This window comes from Octopus bimaculoides, chromosome 2, assembly GCF_046866305.1.
Source record: "Octopus bimaculoides isolate indiv1 chromosome 2, ASM4686630v1, whole genome shotgun sequence".
Classification (NCBI taxonomy): domain Eukaryota; kingdom Metazoa; phylum Mollusca; class Cephalopoda; order Octopoda; family Octopodidae; genus Octopus; species Octopus bimaculoides.
The window spans coordinates 104,224,951-104,244,950 of record NC_142929.1 but is presented as its reverse complement, the minus strand read 5'-3'; the positions used below and the strand labels follow the sequence as shown (position 1 = coordinate 104,244,950).

Here is a 20,000-nt window from a genome sequence, read left to right as displayed (position 1 = left end):
ACAGGCGAATATAGTAGAAGGTAGTGTCGTCAAATGAAGTTTGCGTAAGATGTGATTGAGTATACAACTCTGAACAAACACCATGTTTTTCATTCCATTTTCTCTTCTCGTCGTCTTGTTTCCTTTCTCCCTTTTTCTGATTTGATGAAGGACCATTTTCCAAAAAGTCAACTATTGTTTTTTTTGCTTCTTCTACAATGTCCAGCACACTGATTTTTTGCCTTTTTCAGTTGTGCTTTTTTTTTATATTTCATTGTGGCTTGTATCCAACTTAGATATTATTTATTTGGGGATCATCTTATCACACTGACGTAAACATAATCCAGATTACACCTGGATTTATACACACACGAGCACACGCACATGCACGTATATCCTGGACATTTCTTTTAAATTTTTGTGAGGCTCTCTCTCACATCGTGTAGAGCTTTGTTTGTTTTTGATTTAGACCTGATTTTTAAGTAGACTTATTCTGTCTGACGAATTGTAACGCTTTTATCGGTAACCTACCGAAGGCGCCACCAGCAAGATCCCGAGAGACAAATATTTGTTTGTTTCGTTTATGAACTCTCGAATTCCAAGATAAGGTATCGAGCACTCACAATTTGTTGAGAGTATAGTAAAATTAGACCTATAGATTAAAACTAGACCTATAGAGAAAAATTAGACCTATAGATTAAAACTAGACCTATAGAGTAAAATTAGACCTATAGATTAAAACTAGACCTATAGAGTAAAATTAGACCTATAGAGAATTGTAAAAGTAGACCTGTAGATCCATAGAATAAACAAATAAATGTCTTGCCTGCATCATTTCCTTCTGACTGGTGTCGTTGTTCATCGCAATCTCTGATTCTACTTTAAGTAACACGCTGTTTATTCTGTCAATCTAAATCATGAATTGAAAGGAAAGAAAATAATTCTATAAATAAGGGAATGTAAGGTTTTGTCTAAGTACATGGTTAGTATTAAAAGACGTTCAAGTGTAGTTGATTGAAGCCTTTTTATTTATAACAATAACACAATCAATTCTTGAACCGTTTTAGTTTTCTATTATAATTCAAGCCGCATCTATGATGCTTCATAAGGATATAAGTCGTCACTGTATTTTGCATTTTCATTTACTGACCCCTAGAAGGAGGAAAGGTAAAACTGATCTCAGTAGGATTTGAACATAGAATATAAATGGTCGAAAGTAAATACCGAACCACATTTAATTCGATACTCTAACGATTCTGTCAATCTATAAAGTATGTTATCATGTGTTATAGAGCAATGTTATCTGTTGCAACGATATGTGTTGAAATGTGATATTTTCCAGTGTAATTTATTGCAAAGTAATAAATATGGTAACCTACTGCAATCATGCAACTGTTGTAGCTTGCTACAATGATAGAATTCTCATAATTTATTTCTGTAGTGTTTTCAAACAATCGTACAGATGTAATAAATCATCATAATAATGCGATTTATGACAATAGTACAAGTGTGATATATTTAATTACGATACATATTGGATAATTTACTACAATGATGTGATGTTTACGACAACCACATAATAGTTTATAATAACGATAAATTAAGTGACAAGTGTGATAATTGTTTGCAACGACAAAGACATAATGCCATATATTTTACTATAATGTAAACATTTAAAATCACGTTGCAAAAGTGATAACGCGTATGTAATAATTACTATGACAGTGATGTGATAATTTGTTACCATAATAGCAATGTGCTTGTTTATTACCATTTCACAGTGCAGCCCGTCAGACATTCATAGAAGGAAAAGCACTGCAACTTCAGCAAATATGTACATGAATAAACAGAGTACAGAAGTGTTTACTAGATTAAAATACATGAACTCGAAAATTTGCTTGATGCTATAATTATAGAAATATATTTCAAGATTAGAAATGTACTAATTGCATGAAGTATGGCAATTTACTAAATATGAAATTTTGAAAATAGATAATAATTTTGTCTTACGACTGAAGAATCAACATTTTCTTCCGATAATTTTTTCCCAATTTTTTTCATTTCTTTTTGATATTGGCGCTGAAACAAATAGAAAAACAAAATTGGTCCTCTATATCTGAATAGTTTTAACATAGGATGTTGGTTTTCTGAATATTATCTCCATCATCAATGTGTTGCTGATAGTGCTTTAACTGGCACATTTTAACTACTGGGTCTGATGTTCTCACCAATGTATTTTTGTTACATGGTAGTTAATTATAGGCTCTAGGCTCTATCGCTGAAAGAGCTTAAGAATAACTCTTCAAGATGATTGGCGAGAATACCGATCACCTAATTGAAATATAATATCAGCAACGCACCCAAGGTATTGAAACAAACAACAGTACAAACAATTCATCTGAGAAAAAAAGTTATGATGTATGATTATTGCAATTTCTAGTTTTATAAGAGAAGTGTGCCATTTTTTAGTTACTTAGCGCCATAAGACCGTAGATTTAATCGTCACCCGCTTTAACACCAACACATGAACACTGAGTGCCTTTAGCAGAGTCTAGTCTATGGAAGACATTCAGGCCAGGTATTCAATCTGAAGGTAACTTTCTTCTTACCTCTCCTCTGTCACTCTCGGAGGCACTGAAGAGGATCATAGGCGCCGCCCTTCCTCCATAAATTTTTTTTTGTTGACACTCCGTCGCTTACGACGTCGAGGGTTCCAGTTGATCCGATCAACGGAACAGCCTGCTCATGAAATTAACGTGCAAGTGGCTGAGCACTCCACAGACACGTGTACCCTTAACGTAGTTCTCGGGGATATTCAGCGTGACACAGTGTGACAAGGCTGACACTTTGGATTACAGGCACAACAGAAACAGGAAGTAAGAGCGAGAGAAAGTTGTGGTGAAAGAGTACAGCAGGGTTCGCCACCATCCTCTGCCGGAGCCTCGTGGAGCTTTAGGTGTTTTCGCTCAATAAACACTCACAACGCCCGGTCTGGGAATCGAAACTGTGACCTACGACCGCGAGTCCGCTGCCCTAACCACTGGACCATTGCGCCTCCACCCTTCCTCCATAATAATACATAAAAAATAACTGTATCTGCTTTAGAGGGTTATCAGCAGGAATTATGAACGTGAGTTCCCTCTATTGTTAAATTTGCACTCTGTTGCTGCGAGAGCCTTTATTAAAGAAATTTCAAAAGAGCTAGGTAACCTGATTTTGTTACTTAAACTTTATTTTACCGCTTGAGTGATATATTCCAGTCAGATTAAATACGAAGCTTTTATCTGTTCTCTGTTGGAGATCAGTAATCAATTCATTAGCTGTGCAGTGGCAAATCCAAACTTGCTGTGTTTCATGTTTACTTGCTAACGACCAATATATAACTATGACAACTGGTCGTGAGGTAATAAATATTCAATCAATGAAAATTTATAGCCTAGAGAAGTTGTTGGTATAGCAAGAATCGAAATTTTCCTCCATCTTTTCCAATCATCAACTAGCCTCATGTTTTCCACCATCTTCATTCCTTGATGTTGCTCAACCCTCCCGTTTGTTGTCTTCCTGCATCTCTTTTACAGGGGGTTTATCCACGTGGAGTGTTATGGCATCGTGCTATATGACCGTACCACTTCATTTCTTACTCGCTAAATAGTATTCTGGGCTAAAGCCACTCTCTCTCTTCATGCATCAGTCAGTTATTAATGAAGCATATATTTTCAATCGCCAAGAGGAGTAGGCTCTAATAGGTTTATAGCATCATCATTATCTGTCCTCACAACTATTTGTTGGATAGTCCTTAGACTAGGAAAGAAAAAGGGAAATATTTATTTCTGCCACCATTTTTCACGTTCCTCATCACGTTTAATTTATCACCTGTACTCAAAGATACGGTTTAATTACTTTCGTTCTTCCTTCTAGATTAAATACTGGTGGCTACTTCATAACTGTCACTTTCCTTGCCAACTGACGGGTATTCAAAATCACTCACAACATCGTGTTAATATTGTTCTTTGGTTTCGGGTTAGCTATGACCGAGTAGATCCATAATCAAGGCGTTGCAGTTGAAACTATTCCGTAGTTTCATTTAGATATTATGTATGAAGGAATACATTATATAATGTGTCCATCCATTTTAAACGTTGGGGTGGAATTTAAAGGAGAGTTTGGAATAATAGCTCAGTCATTAGTTTGACTTAAATATTTGTACCATAACAGACACTAAGAATTCAGACAGAAAGAATATAACGGCTAGTTTGGTTCACTGCGTTATATTCTCTCATTTCCATACTTTCTCCATCGTATGAGATTGTCTGGGGAAAGAAAAATATCATTTGTTAATTTCATTAGAAGTCCAGTTGCCATGACTACTCACTTCTCATAAACTATTTCCATCTTGCAATGTATTTTTCTTACATCAAACATTACTCTCGTTGCCTATTTTGCTCTGAGTAAGCAGTTCTCTCCTCCTTTGTTTATACTGCTTCAATTAAGTCTCTGTTGAGTTCCTTTTATTTGGTGACAACCCTGTTGGGTTCCTATTACTAGGTGACATTTTAAGACTTTAATTTACTAAGTTTTTTCCTCAGGTTATCTGACAACAAAAATTACATAGTAAGTATAACAGCATGCTTAGCGCTAATTCATACTCTTTTGCTAGATTCAGCTCGAGAGCTGTGGCTCAGCTGGGGAACCGCCGTTTATTTTGCTATACTTTCATTACAGGAAAATCTCCTCTGATATGTGGCAGCTAGTGAATGAATTCAATGTTGCTGCCTTCATTTGCGTTTCTTACCGCGAGGTAGGTTCATCGGGAACTCTTAATAGGAAGAAATTCAGTTTTGTTTTGAATATACCTACGTCTACCTCATCTACTCCTCTCAGACTTTTTTGGGAGGATATTGAAAAGCTGCAATCCCTTGAAACCCAATATATAGCAGTATCTGGTCTTGTATGTTGATGGCGATGTTGGGATCATTGGGACTATGCAGTGACACTCCGTTTTGGTGCTTGTGAAACTTTCAATGCCAACATTTGGTACAAGTCCTTCCAGGATTTTCGAGATTTATATCACAGCATATCTTTCTCGCCTTCGTTCTAGGGAGTACAGATCAGTTCTTATTAAGCTAGCTCATAATCAAAGTTGTTCCAGCATCGGTCATGCTATTGTTTTGTACTTCTAGTATTACATTTTCTAATCTGTCCTACCTTTTTTTTTTAAAGATGGAAGAAAGGCTGTGAGTTAAGTGAAATTGGCTGCTACTTCCAGCCGCTTGAGTGACCATGTATTAGTTCCTTCATTATTAGCCATGCTGATTCTATTTTGTTGCCAATCTCTAACATGTTTTCTCCTTCGATAATAGAGTTGCACATAGAGTTGCACAGCAAGTTTAACTGATACCTTTCATTGCTTGAGTTCAGTTTATTTTGTGTATATATGATTGACTAAAGCCCGGTATAACACTGAACACAGCTCAGTATAACATAAAACTTAATTCGTTGATGCTGGTAGAAAGGAAGGGTCTAGAAGCTTCCCACAGTATTTGAACTCAGAACAACAGATAAACCAACTAGTTATAGTGAAGCATGCAGTTTGGTGTTCTACGGCATCTGATATTTCATCCACACTGTTGGAATTGTATTCTTGACAATATTTGCTTGGTGTATAGTTTATAACTGATAATATAAATTTGTAAGGAATCCTAGAAAACGGTTTTTCAAACTTTCTACCTCCATCTTACATTGTTTCTGATATAGAATCGACCAGTTAGTTGACTGGGTTAGCTACAACTAAATTGCCGTACATATCGAGTAAAAGAAAGCATGTCAAGCCAAAGGCTTGCTTAAGATTAACATAAAAGGGATCTGTAAAGTGTGTCTTCTCAAAATCTGACCATTTACGAACCTCTCATGAAAAATTATTTCATGAATTTCATTTTTACCATTTCCATCTCTGGCCCAAGACAAAAATATATAAATGTCCTGCTATATTTCCCTTTTGCTATCTTTCAACACTCAATTTAGAATCGATAAACATATAAAACTTTTATCTACTTTCTGCTAAGGGTTTAAGAAGATAACAATTGAAAGATTTCTGAACATTTTGAAATATTAATTTTATTCTTTGGTGTTGGGAGGAAAGATAGTACCTATCATATAATCTAAGCTCCTACAAACCCTGAAGATTTGGTGATTTTAGAGCAGAATGTTGAAGGATAACTTCTGAACAGGAAATTAATTCCAGTAAATTGCAATCTTTAAGTAAAAAGATTGGATAAAGTGAATACTTTGATACTTGTAATTTCTCTAGAAGAGACCAAATAGGAACGACTTGAGGGTTGTCAACTAGTTTGAGAGCGTTAGTGAGTATGAGCTTCCATAACCTATGGTTATGATTTCTAACCGAATAACTATCTTTTTACAAGTTAAAAATCCAACAAAATGTTTAGGTATTAGTGCGAAAATTCATTCTCCGTTTCAAACATTTCAGCTTCATAACAGCTCCGACACACTGGGTTGATGTTGGCGACATGACAGCACGTATCCATCGCTGGTGTTATTGTCTCTCTCTCAAAGATGCACCGATGCACTGTGATACGTACTAGATAATTTACGGAGCTAACCACAGGAGGTTTTACCATCATTTCATCATAAATAATTTTGCTTTTTTTAAGGCTTATCTATAAGTCTATGCATATTTTCAATAGAAGTTAATTAATTCATTAGAATATTCTTGTTCGAAAGTATGGAAGAAAATCTCGTTAAAACAGAATTGAATGTTACCGCAATTTTCTTAGAAGCTCTTTTTTGTTCAAATTCTAGGTAGAATTCATCCTTATCGTTCCTGAACATTTTCTCCCGTTCTGTATGCTAAAAGGAAAAAAACAAAAAACAAAACAGAAACAGATGATGAATGATAGAAATGGAAAGTATCACGAAACAAAAGAAATAAACAGATGATAAATGATACAAATGAAAGAAGAAAAATAAAACATGAGATAATAGAAAGAAAAAGATGATGGATGATACAAATGAAGAGTAGTAAGAAGAGAACAAAATATATTTGCTTTTCTTTTGAGTCTGTTCAGAGTGTATTGTGAGTTAGAAGGAGAGCTGATACTAGCCAAGCAGTAAGGTGGTAGTAGTCACTGAACGAAGAACGTTTCTATGATAGTTCGCATTTCATCATCGGTGATGTGCTTCTCCATAGCAAAAACGAAAATCAAAAACAAAACAAAATGAAATAAACACTGATCTTACCAACCCGGGTACTCTAGTTCAGTGGTTCCTAAACTATGAGTCGCGACCCACTGGTGGGTCGCGAACGGAATCCTAGTGGGTCGCAAAAAGTTATAAAATTACGCATAAGCTGTCTATCGAGATAGTTCAAGACTCATGTTTTCAATACCAGACTGGTTGTTTTATCAAGCAGTAGGCTTTTTTCACGAACTTAACAAATCAGAGGTGGTCATTTTCTCAAGTTATTTATTCGTACGTAATCGTAAAAAGGAAAAGTCTGTTTTTACCTATTTATAGAAAACTTTAACTAGGCGCAGTACAACACTAATCGAGCCGATAACAGTTATTGCTTCGAGGTTTTATATTAGAGTTAATACCTGCCCATAGGGTATGGAGACGTTGAAACAGTTATAAAATGTTTTGTTTCACATTTAATATAAATAGTAAAGCATTTAAATAAATAAGACAGTATGGATTTCACTAATAAGTTTATAAATTATTCAAAAAAGTATCGGAGTGATCACCAGCCAATGAAATGATTGGAATAGACAGCAGCTAGACGGTAGATGGATCAATAGAGTCTATAGAAACTATCACGCATTGAACCTGATGTTAATTCTATTATTGAGTGTAGCAAGAAACAGGCTCATCCTTCTCACAGACCTCAATGAAAATGTAATCTGAAATAAATTTGTTTCTTTCATTAATGTTTTTACCCAGTAGAGTTAAGTGGGTCGCCATAAACTGGTGTCATAAATAGTGGGTTGCGTCTCTAAAAAGTTTGGGAACCACTGCTCTAGTTGTTAACAGGTACCATAAGAAGGTACAGTTACCAGTGAGCGTACTATGTTATTGACGACTGTTTTGCCAACTAGGAGTTCTGAGTTCAAACACTTCCATAATGTTGAGCTATTCTCGGCTGAAGGCGATGCCTATATGATATAATCATTACGGAACATTGTATGGTGCGTGGAATTATGTTCTGGAAGATTCAATGTCGGGTGGGTTGATTAAATTCTAGGACATTACACGACGGGTAGGAGTATCTTCTCGGATATTTCAATTGGGTAAGACTATATTACGGAACAATACATGTTGTAAGGGAGATACTATATTATGAGAAGTTACATGTTGAATAGAAGTATATCATAGAACATATGTTGAGCTGAAGTATATTATAGAACACAACATGTTAGAAGAGTGAGATTATGGAAATTATATGCTGGATGGGATTATAGTCTGGGGAAGTAGATGTTAAATAGACTAAACTCTGGGACATTAGATTTTAAACGAGTCTATATTCTAAGATGTGGCATATTTTGGTATGTCTATTTTCTTGGAGTAGGTGTTCGTTACAAGTACTATTTGTTTCACAATTATTGTTCATAATTTTATCCAAAAGAAATGGTATTGCTTATATCTAATGAATTCCTTAAGATCAGAGATATGGAATTGGCAGGGTTGTTATTGTTTATCTCTAAATCAGCCTTGACGACCAGTGCTATGATCAAAGGACAGCTCGTTCCAAATTCATAAAAAATCTTGTTTTTTCCAAGCGTAATGTGCCGAGGACAAAACTATACAATACATTCTATGATAGGATGTAATTTGAAGGTATTTTGGCTTCTAGCAGCTGCAGAATTTACGTAACGGTTTTAGCGTTGACTCGAAATGATAAGGTAAAATTAGAATGGTGATAAAAACAAGAATACATATCTTGTTCAGAGAAATAAGTGTAGGAAAATGTTATTGTTACTGGTACTTACTATTTTATCATCAATGTCTCTCATTTGACTTTGTGTCTTGATATTCTGAATGTTATTGTTTATTTCTGTTATGAAATAGTCTACAGAGAATTGACCCGGAAGTTGACCATTTTGTTGTTCTGTTGCCAGTAACTTTTGCAAGCATATCATCATCATCTGAAAGGAAATAAAAAGAACTGTTTATTCGATGATTTAAAAAAGAAATTGTTTTGATCAGACAAGCATTCATCAGATTTAAAGTGAACAGTTGTTTATAGTGACAGTTGTTTTCCATCACTTATACTTATCTCATAGACATTAATGGTCTTTGCAAGAAGTAATATGACCGCACCAGAAATGGAAATCAAGCTGCTTGATAGCTTGGAGCTCCTTTCTCTTACACTCTGTATTATGTAAATCATTATATTAAACCATTTAATGATGAGAATCCAAAAGAAGCAGCTCGCAGTAAGCAGACCCTGCAAGTTAATTTCGATTCATTAGCAGGAATATCAGTAATTTACTCATTTCCATGATATCCCTAGGAACCGTTCTTTGTTAACTGAAGCTGAGTTTCAGTTTGTAGATAAATTTTCATTTGCGTTGCTAGTGTCATAAGTCATATAAATCATGTCTTCCTGTTTTTAAAGAGCTAAACAACACGATATCCCTTTCTCTGAAACCAATAATTCTTTAAAGTAATTATTTGCTTTAAATCTCCCGACGTGGCAATTTATATTTTTCATTTGAAATAAATATACAATCGAATTATAAATTATACGACACACTCCAAAACGTTTTATATTCATATATAGTATTAAATACTTTCTCTCTGAACAAGGTGCATTCTATTCGAACTTTGATCTTCTGAAGGTAATCAAAACAGGCTCAAGATGCAGCACCGTAACTTTAAATAATTAAATAAAATAAGATATTTTAGTTGTCAGAATTGCAGGTGAACCGATAATCTATTGCACTGTAGGGACACTAATGCGTTATTCAACTCCATATTGTTTATCAATCATAAGTCATCCTAATGAAGATCACCACACTACAAGTTATAACACCTGAGCTTGGTAAAATAGCCTGATCTTACCGTATAGTGCAACCTTTTTCTCTCACTGTATCTAGTTTAAAGCTCTTTATACAAGACTTAGTTGTCTAATTTGCCAATAACCAAAGCGTAAACTCTCTTTTATTCAGTCTTAGATGAAGATATTGGAGCTGAAACATTAGATTCTTTATTATTCGCTGTAGTTGGATTTATCGAGTTCTTCCAATAATTCTCTTAACAACAAATCCTTCAGGAAAGCAGAAGCCCAACCGCTTTCAGAGTAAGTTAGAAATAAACGTAGACTCTATATACAGCTGTGCAAACCGAACCTGCTAAGACTGAATATCTTGGCAATGGACATAAATAGTCCAAGACCCCTTTAAATTAATCAGAATTACCGTAGTTGAAAATTTCGGATTAGTTAGAAATTTCTATTTAAGAGGTACAGACCGAAAGAAACAATTACCAATTTCTAAATAAGCTATATTTTACGACAATCATAATACATAGATTAATTACTATATTACAGATGTCTTTGTAGAATATAACGTTCCATACAGATGAAAGAGAACCAATTAACTATTTATCTGTCAGTAGAAATTAAATCATCATAAACATGTCGATTAAAGGAGTTTCTTTTGAATTCGCTGAAAAGAAAATACAAACAGACCTCATTACTTTTGATTTGCTGGGAAAGATCACTAATATCTGACTTCACTCAAAGAAGAAACTTATGTCATCTTCTATTCATCTCTGTAACGAGTAGGATGTATTAACGAACATATAACTTCTTAGCTTCTTGAAATTGTTTACTGATATCATATTTTAATCATTGAATTAGCGAGAACTTTCCTAGGTTTAAGAACTTTACGACGTTGATATTTACGAAATGTTTACGAAGAAGGATATTATGAAGACTTTCAGCAAATGTATAAGATGATGTTCTTTTGTATTTGTTTCAAATTGAATTGACTATTGAGCAAATTGATATCGATTCCTGATCAATGACTCCACTACATTGAGAATCCGGAGATGTGGACGATAACATACATAGCCAAGAAAACAAACATTATTTACTATTTCCCTTCTAGCAACACAGAACAAAAATAAGCCGAATCCTAAAACCAGATTCGATTTCTGATTGAAGCCACTTCACTTACGCCACAAATATCCTCTTTCCAACACTAATGATGAATTTTGTATTTAGTCAAAAGAAGCAAATATATATCTCTTATCTGAAGACTATGAAAGCTCAGTGTTGCACTTGTTTCGAATTGCTTGACCTCAACATCACAAACCTCTCATGAAAAATACATTTATACGTTCTTTAGTAAGACTATATTACTATATTCAGTGTACAATAATTTTGTTGTTCGAAGCTATCAAGAATCAGCCCCGTTATTCATGTGATCTGAAATGAAAAATAAAGATCAAAAGAGTTCCGTAAGAAATTGAATTAGAAAAATCTTTATATAACTCACATTTCCCAACGACATAGTTCTGATTTAAATGTGTATGCAATACATAAAAAATAACCTTACCGTATGAAAGACTTCTCTTATAATATCTTATTTGTGATGACAACTAATAAGGATTCTAGGTTATAACTTTACTTTGAATTATTGAATTCCGCAATTTTCTTTTCTTACACCAACATATGTTCAATACTGTATTTATTTCTTTACTACTTCAGCGAATATAGTGAAGTTTGTTCTTCGCTCGTGGATGAGGTCAGAGTAAAAACGAAACATGTCCAGAGATGCTCCCTGTACTTTTCGGGTAAATGATAGGAAAATGATATTAGTCACTGACAAATATCACCTTTTATTCACCCTATATTTATTTATAGGCAGCTTTTAAACTGTTAAGTAGCTCATACCTTTTCTTTATCTTCTCTGCAATATTCTTCGAACTTTTCAATTCTTCCAACATTCTGTTTGCTCGTTTCTTCTTCTATCGTTTCACTAGAAGGTAATAGTGTAATTATTAGTAAAATAAGTCGACCGAAGACAAATTATGTGAAAACATTTTTATTTAGAAATAAGTGTTTCATTTATTTTGAAACGTGTTTTATTTAGAAACAATTATTTTAATGGCAAATATCAAAACTCTGGGCAACGTAAATAAAGGAAAATTAGTATAACCTATTGAAACTTCCATTTTAGGCTCACCAGAGGTTTTTAGCTCTTCTACTCTGGTCTTTGTAGGAGGCAGACATAGACTTCAAGAATCAAGACCATTTCATTGTAATTGCTTTTATGCTGCTTCGGTCAGCATCACTTGAATTCCTTTGAAATACACTCACAGTTCTTTTTTTTTGTTCTTTTATTAAAGTAGACCTATAACCAAAGGCTTTCTTGTTGTGAGTATCGCAATGTTTAAAGCATAGTGCATCTAGATCTATATTATCTATTGTGACCTTCCTTTGTAAGACACTACTGTGTAAACTTAAAGGATATTTGGCGGTTATTTCTAGAATGTCGGTTGACTACATGAATGTTCCGTTGTAGCGAGAAGAAAGTTTGAAATATATTCTACACACGTAATTAAAGGTTTGTGGTTGAAATATTATCTCTTTATAATTTTAATTTTCGAAAAACAAAACAACAACAAACATAAATTAAAAGAGATAAATGTCTGATTGAAGGAGACAGTTTATTGTCTATAACAGGGATATATTTAACAAATGTAGCCATTACCTGCTCTTCTGCAGCAAAATATCCGCCATACCTCGATGGTATTGGGTCTTGACAAGATTTTCTTTGGTAAAATTTGTGTTTGATGCAGGAAAATACTGTTGAGATCCGCTTTGTTCTGGAAAATTCTTTAGAAATAGAGTATTTATTTTGATATCATTTATTGGAATGTTGTTAATGTCGAATAGGTCCGAGTCAGCTATGATCAAGCAGACCATGAGCAAAAATATCTCGACTGTAACCATCCCTTTTTCTTTTAGGGTAACTAAGGTTATGTTCCCTAATGTGTCTCTCCAATATTTAAGACGAGAAGGTGGGATTTGAGGGAAATTTACAACTATATCTAGCATGTCTTGCAATTATTTAAAGGTTTCCTCTTTGGCTAGTTGTGATTTATGCATATATTGGTGCAGAGATAATGGTTTCCTCAGTAATGTTTAATAGTTTTTTTAATTATTTTTTCGTAATTAAGATTAATTTCCATTAATCGCTGATGGATAGCTAAATTTTCTGCCTGATTGATAATTGCCTCCCTTATCGAAAAATCTTCATAAGTCTAATCGATCGCCTTATAATGTATTCTCTCGATGCCTCTTCTACAGTTACTATAACGAATATCAGCATTATTACTACATATCCACCTATATCCATTGTATAGCAATATTTCCACATATTTTATTGATACTGAGTCTACTTTTCCATTGAGAAAATATCCGTTGCTATATCACTGCTGCAGCATATAATAATAATATTTTTTCTGACAAGCCACTCTCCTTATTCCAGGATCTCTCAAGGGATCAGTCATTACTTCTCTCCTATTTACATTAACCACTTATTTTCTGTCACATTGAACTACACATGTAAATATGTCTACACCCTCTAGTATCTAGCTACTTAAAGAATCAACCAAGTCTCCCTCAAATCACAGCCTGATGTTTTTTTAAAAGAAAGAAACATAACATAATAGTCCTGGATATAATATGCCTTAAGCAAAAGCTTGATGGTCATAGCTCGGATGTCTTAAACTGTAGATCTGCTTGATTAGGGCTGACTAAATATAACACAACAATAAAAACAGCAACACGAACATCTACAACCCCTCTCATCACTGTCTGAGGTGCGTGGATAGAGCTTATCCACGAGTAAAGTCACTCCCTCTATCGAATTTGTACATATTTCATGAATAGGGGCTTTGAAGACATCTTGCAAGGGCAACATGACAACCTAGTCCCATTCAATACCAATTTATAGGTTAATATACGTCTTAAGAGTGCTTCTGTCTCCTATTTATGAAACGTATACAAATATAGCCATTCAGCGCAAACATACTTATGCAACACTTGCAGACAATTTCAAGAAATTAAAGATTAATATCTCAAAGCTAATTTATAAGCTTAGGATACAGCGGCTGAGGGGGTGAACATTTATTAAAAATTCATTCACACTAAATTGCTCAAATAAGTGCATATACGTAAAGTAGAAAGAAAATATGATAAAAAAGTTAAGTGAAAAGCTCAATCCAAAGATATTTTATGACAATTTGAGTTTTCGTGTTTTGAGGGTGAATTTCACCAGGATCTCAAAGCCTATCTATTTCCCCCCCTAAATCTAAAATAACATACCAAACCTGTTACACCTCCTTACTAAGGCTATGAAGTGATCTAAAATCAATTGTTATTGTTCTTATATAATCTCTATCTGTGATCTTGCGTGTGCTCTCCTCCATGTAAGAAGTTGACGTAGAGAGGTACAAGAACTTTTGCACAGATCATAACATTTTCCTTCTTGAAAATGTTCCTCAAGTCCACAATCAGCTTATAGGTGGACTCTGGATTAGTATCACTCCGACGTTACGTAAAGTTCTACGTTACTTCTAGGAACTGGTTAAATTAAACACTGGTAAAAGACTCGGGAACTTAGATGAAAGTGGAATGGAAGGCTGCAATAAAGTTTTAAGGCGAATAAGAACCAACTTATCACAGAAAACTCCCCAGGTAACGAACCTCTGAAGAGGATGTGAACTGTTTCTGATCCATTGGTCCTTTTCGAGAAAATGAAGGTGCAACCTTTTTTCAGACAATGTGATGTATATGGACACTCCTTTCGTTACTGTAAGAACAAAAATGTGGCTAGTACTGCTGTAAAATCTGATGATTATTTGTTTAACGAGATGAGGCTATAATGTGTTAATATATAATCGATATATATATATAATCATTAAGCTAAAACGATTGTTTGCCGGTCAAAATTAAAATATTTAATTATGTGTATATGAAAGCCAATCTTTTACAGAAAGACCTAGATGCCATGACCGATAAACAATTGTTTTAGCTTAATGATTATATATATATCGATTATATTTAAGTTAGTAATAATTAGTAAAAATGTCATACGTTTATAACGCAGTAAAATGATATTGCATCGTTTATATCTACCCATAGGAAATATAGAAGCAAGAAGGAAAAGAAATAGTTACATCCAAGGACCACAGATAGTTATAGTTTCTCCTACCATGTTCATATCTCTATATATTTTTGTTTTGAATATATACAAAAATTAGCCAGTGATTAAAACTGCATTTCAGTTTTGGCCTATCATAAACCATATTTTTGTCAATTCGTGTCTTCTTTCCAAAATTTTAACTGCGTAAGTAAAGTAGGCGTGCGTTCGAGCAAGAACTGAATCACAGTTTCACACTTCGTTTCTATGAGCTTATCCGTTACTAAGTAGCACTCGCTGAAGTTTCTGTAAGTATTAATGATATGCACGAATAAATATGTCAGGAATTAAATGAATAAAGCAATGTATTAGTACTGAGTTCATCTAATGGGTGGTATCTGTTTAGCTTGATAAATTTGATTGAGTCAATATTACTTTAGACAACAAATATTAGCTTTAACGCAAACATTCAGGTTTACTATAAAATGTCTTGGATTAATTCATTAACGTATTAATGTTTTTGCTGTTGTTACTATGTAAACATGTTCATGAAACTATTGATCATGTACTTTCAATACTCTCCAGTATCGAATAGCTACACAACAATTATTAGAGTAGCTTGTTATTTTATTCAGGATGATCTGTAAATATCAGTAAATAAATCGGATAAAATTATCTCAGAAAGAGTCTACGAAACTAATGTAATGAGGATCCCCCTAAGATATAAAGTGACGTACCAATAACAAAATAATTTCAACTCAGCTAATATAGTCAAATCAGAGCTATTGCAATATTGAAATAGAGAATGATAACAAGACACTTAACGGTCAAAAATAGTAAATATTTCAGCTTCAACCTGCTGGGAACAATTTTAAATTTCAAAATCCATTTTCTCCAACTTTTCATCAAGTGGCTTCTGTTACATTGTGGTACATGTGTGTGTGTGTGTGTGTGTGTGTGTGTGTGTGTGTGTGTGTGTGTGCATGTGTGCGCGTGTGTATGTGTGTGTGTGTGTGTGTGTGTGTGTGTGTATGTATGTATGTATGTATGTATATCAGGTCATCCCATAAGTTCTGTCCGAATTTTGAATAAAGAAAACAAGTGATCAAATGTTATATTTAATTGACATTTAATCATCAATGTACTTTCCCTGATTATCTATGACTTCCTTCCATCTATTTAAAAGCTTTTAAATCCCATCAATGTAAAACTCTTTTGGTTTCAAAGCGAAGAGTTCTGAAATATCAGTTTCGACTCCTCCTGGCTTGCGAAAGTTATGTTCCCCCAAATGATTCTGTAAACTATGAAACAAATGGTAGTCTGAAGGAACAAGATCGGGAGAATAAGTTGGATGAGGATTTTTTTCCCAACCAAGCTCTTCAATCTTCTGTAATGTGATCTTTGCAGTGTGGGGTCGCGCATTGTCCTGATGAAACATCACTCCTTTTCGATTCACTAAAGCGGGTCTTTTTTTCTTAAAAGCTTGGTTCAAATGCTCTAATTGCTGACAGTAGGCTTGAGTATTGATTGTTGCATTAGGTGGTAACAATTCAAAGTGAATTACTCCTTTGCAATCCCACCAGATAGAGAGAAGAACCTTTTTTCCATGAAATTCCCTTCTCGGTTGTGGTTGAGCTTTTTCCCTTTTACCAAGCCACTGTTTACGACGTTTAACATTTCAATAGAAGATCCATTTTTCGTCACCAGTCACAAGTCTATCCAAATAGGGTGAAATGTATTCGCGAGAATGGACAGAAGAGCAAATGTCAACTCGGGATTTGCGGTTGCTTTCGGACAATTCATGACACACCCATTTTCCCAAGTTTAGGAACCTTTCCAAGTTGTTGAAGATGACGATGAACAGATGTATGGCTTGAACTAAGCTTTATTGCAAATTCTTCAACTGATAATACAGGATTTTCTTCAAGTAATGCCTCAAGGAGCTTATCATCAAAACTTAACTGGACGTCCTGTTTGATCTTCATCTTCAAGGCTGAAATCTCCACTTCTGAATTTTGCAAACCATCTTCTGCAAGTTCTTTCATTTAAGCATTCTTTCCCATAAACTGAGTGTATGTTTCGAGTCGCTTCGGCTGTAGAGTTTCCTTTTTTGTACTCATAAAGCATTATGTGTCTCAAATGTTCTTTGGATACTTTCATGTTAGAAAGGGTTTTAATGAAAGAAATTTTAATTCTATCATTCTGTAAAATAATATTTAATTAGTTTAAATGTACACAAATGCATAAAAATAATTTTTAATTCCATTAGACATTCTAAAATACTATTAAATTTCATTCAATTTTAAAAAAGGTAAAATCGGACAGAACTTATGGGATGACCTGATATATATATATATATATATATATATATATATATATATATATATATATATATATATATATATGCACACACAGAAAATCTGCCTTTTATAGATAAGATATATATATAATAGAAATATGCTACAAAAACAAAATAGAAGCTACACGTGGAAATGTAAGGGGTTCCCCTATATATATATATATATATATATATATCATATGAGAGGTTTTGGTATCCAGAAGACCCAAAAGGCAAGTAAGAGTATGTAAGGTGTACGGAAGAACCGCTGTTAAACTCCCGGTTCAATAATAGGATGAGTGAGGAGTCTAACGCGGGCCGTGTGTGTATGTATATTGTTCAATAAAATGAGACAACAAAGCCAAAGCATTATGAAATTTCTAGGACATTTATAAAGTGAAAGGTAGTCTTACAGCTGTTTCAGGGATATAAAAAATATCCCATCATCAGAGACGATATGAGAAAGATAAATAGAAGGAAATTGTAGAGTTCAATATAAGAATTTATTTTGGAAAGGTTGAGATATAAGAAGTATGAACATATATTTTTTTATTCTCATATTTCCCTTTATACTTCTTATATCTCTACCTTTCCAAAATAAATTCTTACACTGAACTCTACTTTTTCCTTCTATTTAACTCTCTCATCTCGTCTCTGATGATCGGATATCTTTTATATCTCTGAAACAGTTGTAAGACTACCTTTCTCTTTATAAATGTTCTAGAAATTTCACACTGCCTTGGATTTGTTGTCTCATCTTATTTAACGCACACACACACACACACACACACACACACACACACACACACACACACACACACACACACACACACACACACACACGTGTGTATATATATATATATATACTCGTGTGTGGGTGTGTTTGTCCCCCATCACCGCTTGGCAACCGGTTCAGCAAAAGAGACTGATAAGATAAGTACTTGAGCTGATTTCTTCGATTAAAAACCCTTGGAGGCGGTGCCCAGCATGGCCGCAGTCAACAATAAATATTCTTGATCAATATACTTCGTTGTCGAATGAGTCCTGTTTTATTATACAACATACGTAGAGTCGTATTTGAAGTAGAGTTTACCTGATCCAAGTTCACATATAGAATGTACACACATACGCAGACACATATACACATAATAGCTTATATACTATACGCATTTCTATGCATGTGATATAATATACACATACACGCATATAAGCATATATATATATATATATATATATACTGTATATACGAGGGGAAACCCAAAAGTAACCGGAAACGTTCTCTGTGGGACAAGCCCGTTGTAGTTCAGGCTTCCATCGCTAGAAGCTACTTGATACAACTCTCAGTCAACAGCCGGTGAGATCACACTGCCACGTGGTGCGTCTTTGTTTTGCAGTGATTCTTCCCTGTCCATCGATATTTGCGATTGCTGAAACGATGGAACCGCGTACTTCCGTGAAAATCTGTTTTCTGCTAGGGAAAACGGCGTCCGAAACAATTGTCGTGCATCAAACAGCTTACTGGACCACTGCCATGAACAAAACAAGTTTACAAGTGGTTTCCATGCTTTAGGAATAGTTATTTCTTGCTAGAAGACCAACCTCGTTCAGGACGATCGTCTACATCCCGAACGAATGAAAACAGCATGAAAATTCATGAACTGATCTTGGAGGACCGTCACCGAACAATTGACGAAGTTGTTGACATGACTGGTGTATCCTGAAGCTCCAGCCAACAAATTTTGAGCGAGGAATTGCGAATGAAAAGAGTTGCATCAAAATTTGCGCCTCACTTGCTCATGGAAGATCAAAAGCAGTCACAACTGCATGTCATGAACTGAAAGAACAGTTGGCAGTTGATCTGGATCTTTTTCTAAAGATCATCACTGGTAACGAAAGCTGGTGCTACGGAATTTACAGATGTGGAAGAGGTGAAGAAAAAAATGACGGAGGCGTTAAAAGGCATCAATTCACAAGAGTTCCAACATCTGCACTGATGCATTGGGAAAGAGGAAAAAGCCGCAAGGGGCAAGATCTGAGGAATACGGTGACTGCCGGACCTGGGGAATGCTGTCTAACCAAAAACTACTGCTCAAGCTGCGCTGAATGGGCAGGTGCGTTGTCATAGAGCAATTGCCACTCACCGGACGCATGCAACTGTGGCATTCTCTGAAGACAGCATTCCGCAAACGCTGCAAAACGTCACGGTAGTACCTCCTTGTTTACTGTCTGACTAGGTGGAGCATACTCACGAAGAACAATCCCCTTGTAGTCGAAGAAAACAGTCAACAGTGTCTTCACATTGCTTCGACTTATTCGTGCTTTCATCGGTCTCGGAGAGGTTAGGGTTTCCACCGCGAAGACTGAGCCTTTGTATCGGGGTCATAGCCAGAGACCCACGATTCATCACCCATTATGACCGTTTTCAAAACGTTTTCATCGTTCTCAACACAATCAAGGTGATCTTGTGCAACTGAAAACTGAGTATCTTTTGGGTCAGCTGAAAGCAGTTTTGG

At 34.8% G+C, this 20,000-nt stretch overlaps 1 protein-coding gene across 3 annotated transcripts in view; it reads right to left on the bottom strand.

The window, feature by feature from the left end:
- The window catches only part of LOC106872341 (uncharacterized), an 81,130-nt gene that overhangs the window by 41,215 nt on the left and 19,915 nt on the right, over nt 1-20,000 (bottom strand). For all 3 annotated transcript variants that reach the window (XM_089347342.1, XM_089347343.1, XM_089347344.1), the window contains 6 exons: nt 12,714-12,838; nt 11,894-11,978; nt 8,982-9,137; nt 6,760-6,846; nt 1,990-2,058; nt 806-889 (listed from right to left, as the gene is read on the bottom strand). In XM_089347342.1, coding sequence (XP_089203468.1) covers nt 806-889; nt 1,990-2,058; nt 6,760-6,846; nt 8,982-9,137; nt 11,894-11,978; nt 12,714-12,838 — 606 coding nt within the window. The remainder of the gene's footprint in view (nt 1-805; nt 890-1,989; nt 2,059-6,759; nt 6,847-8,981; nt 9,138-11,893; nt 11,979-12,713; nt 12,839-20,000) is intronic.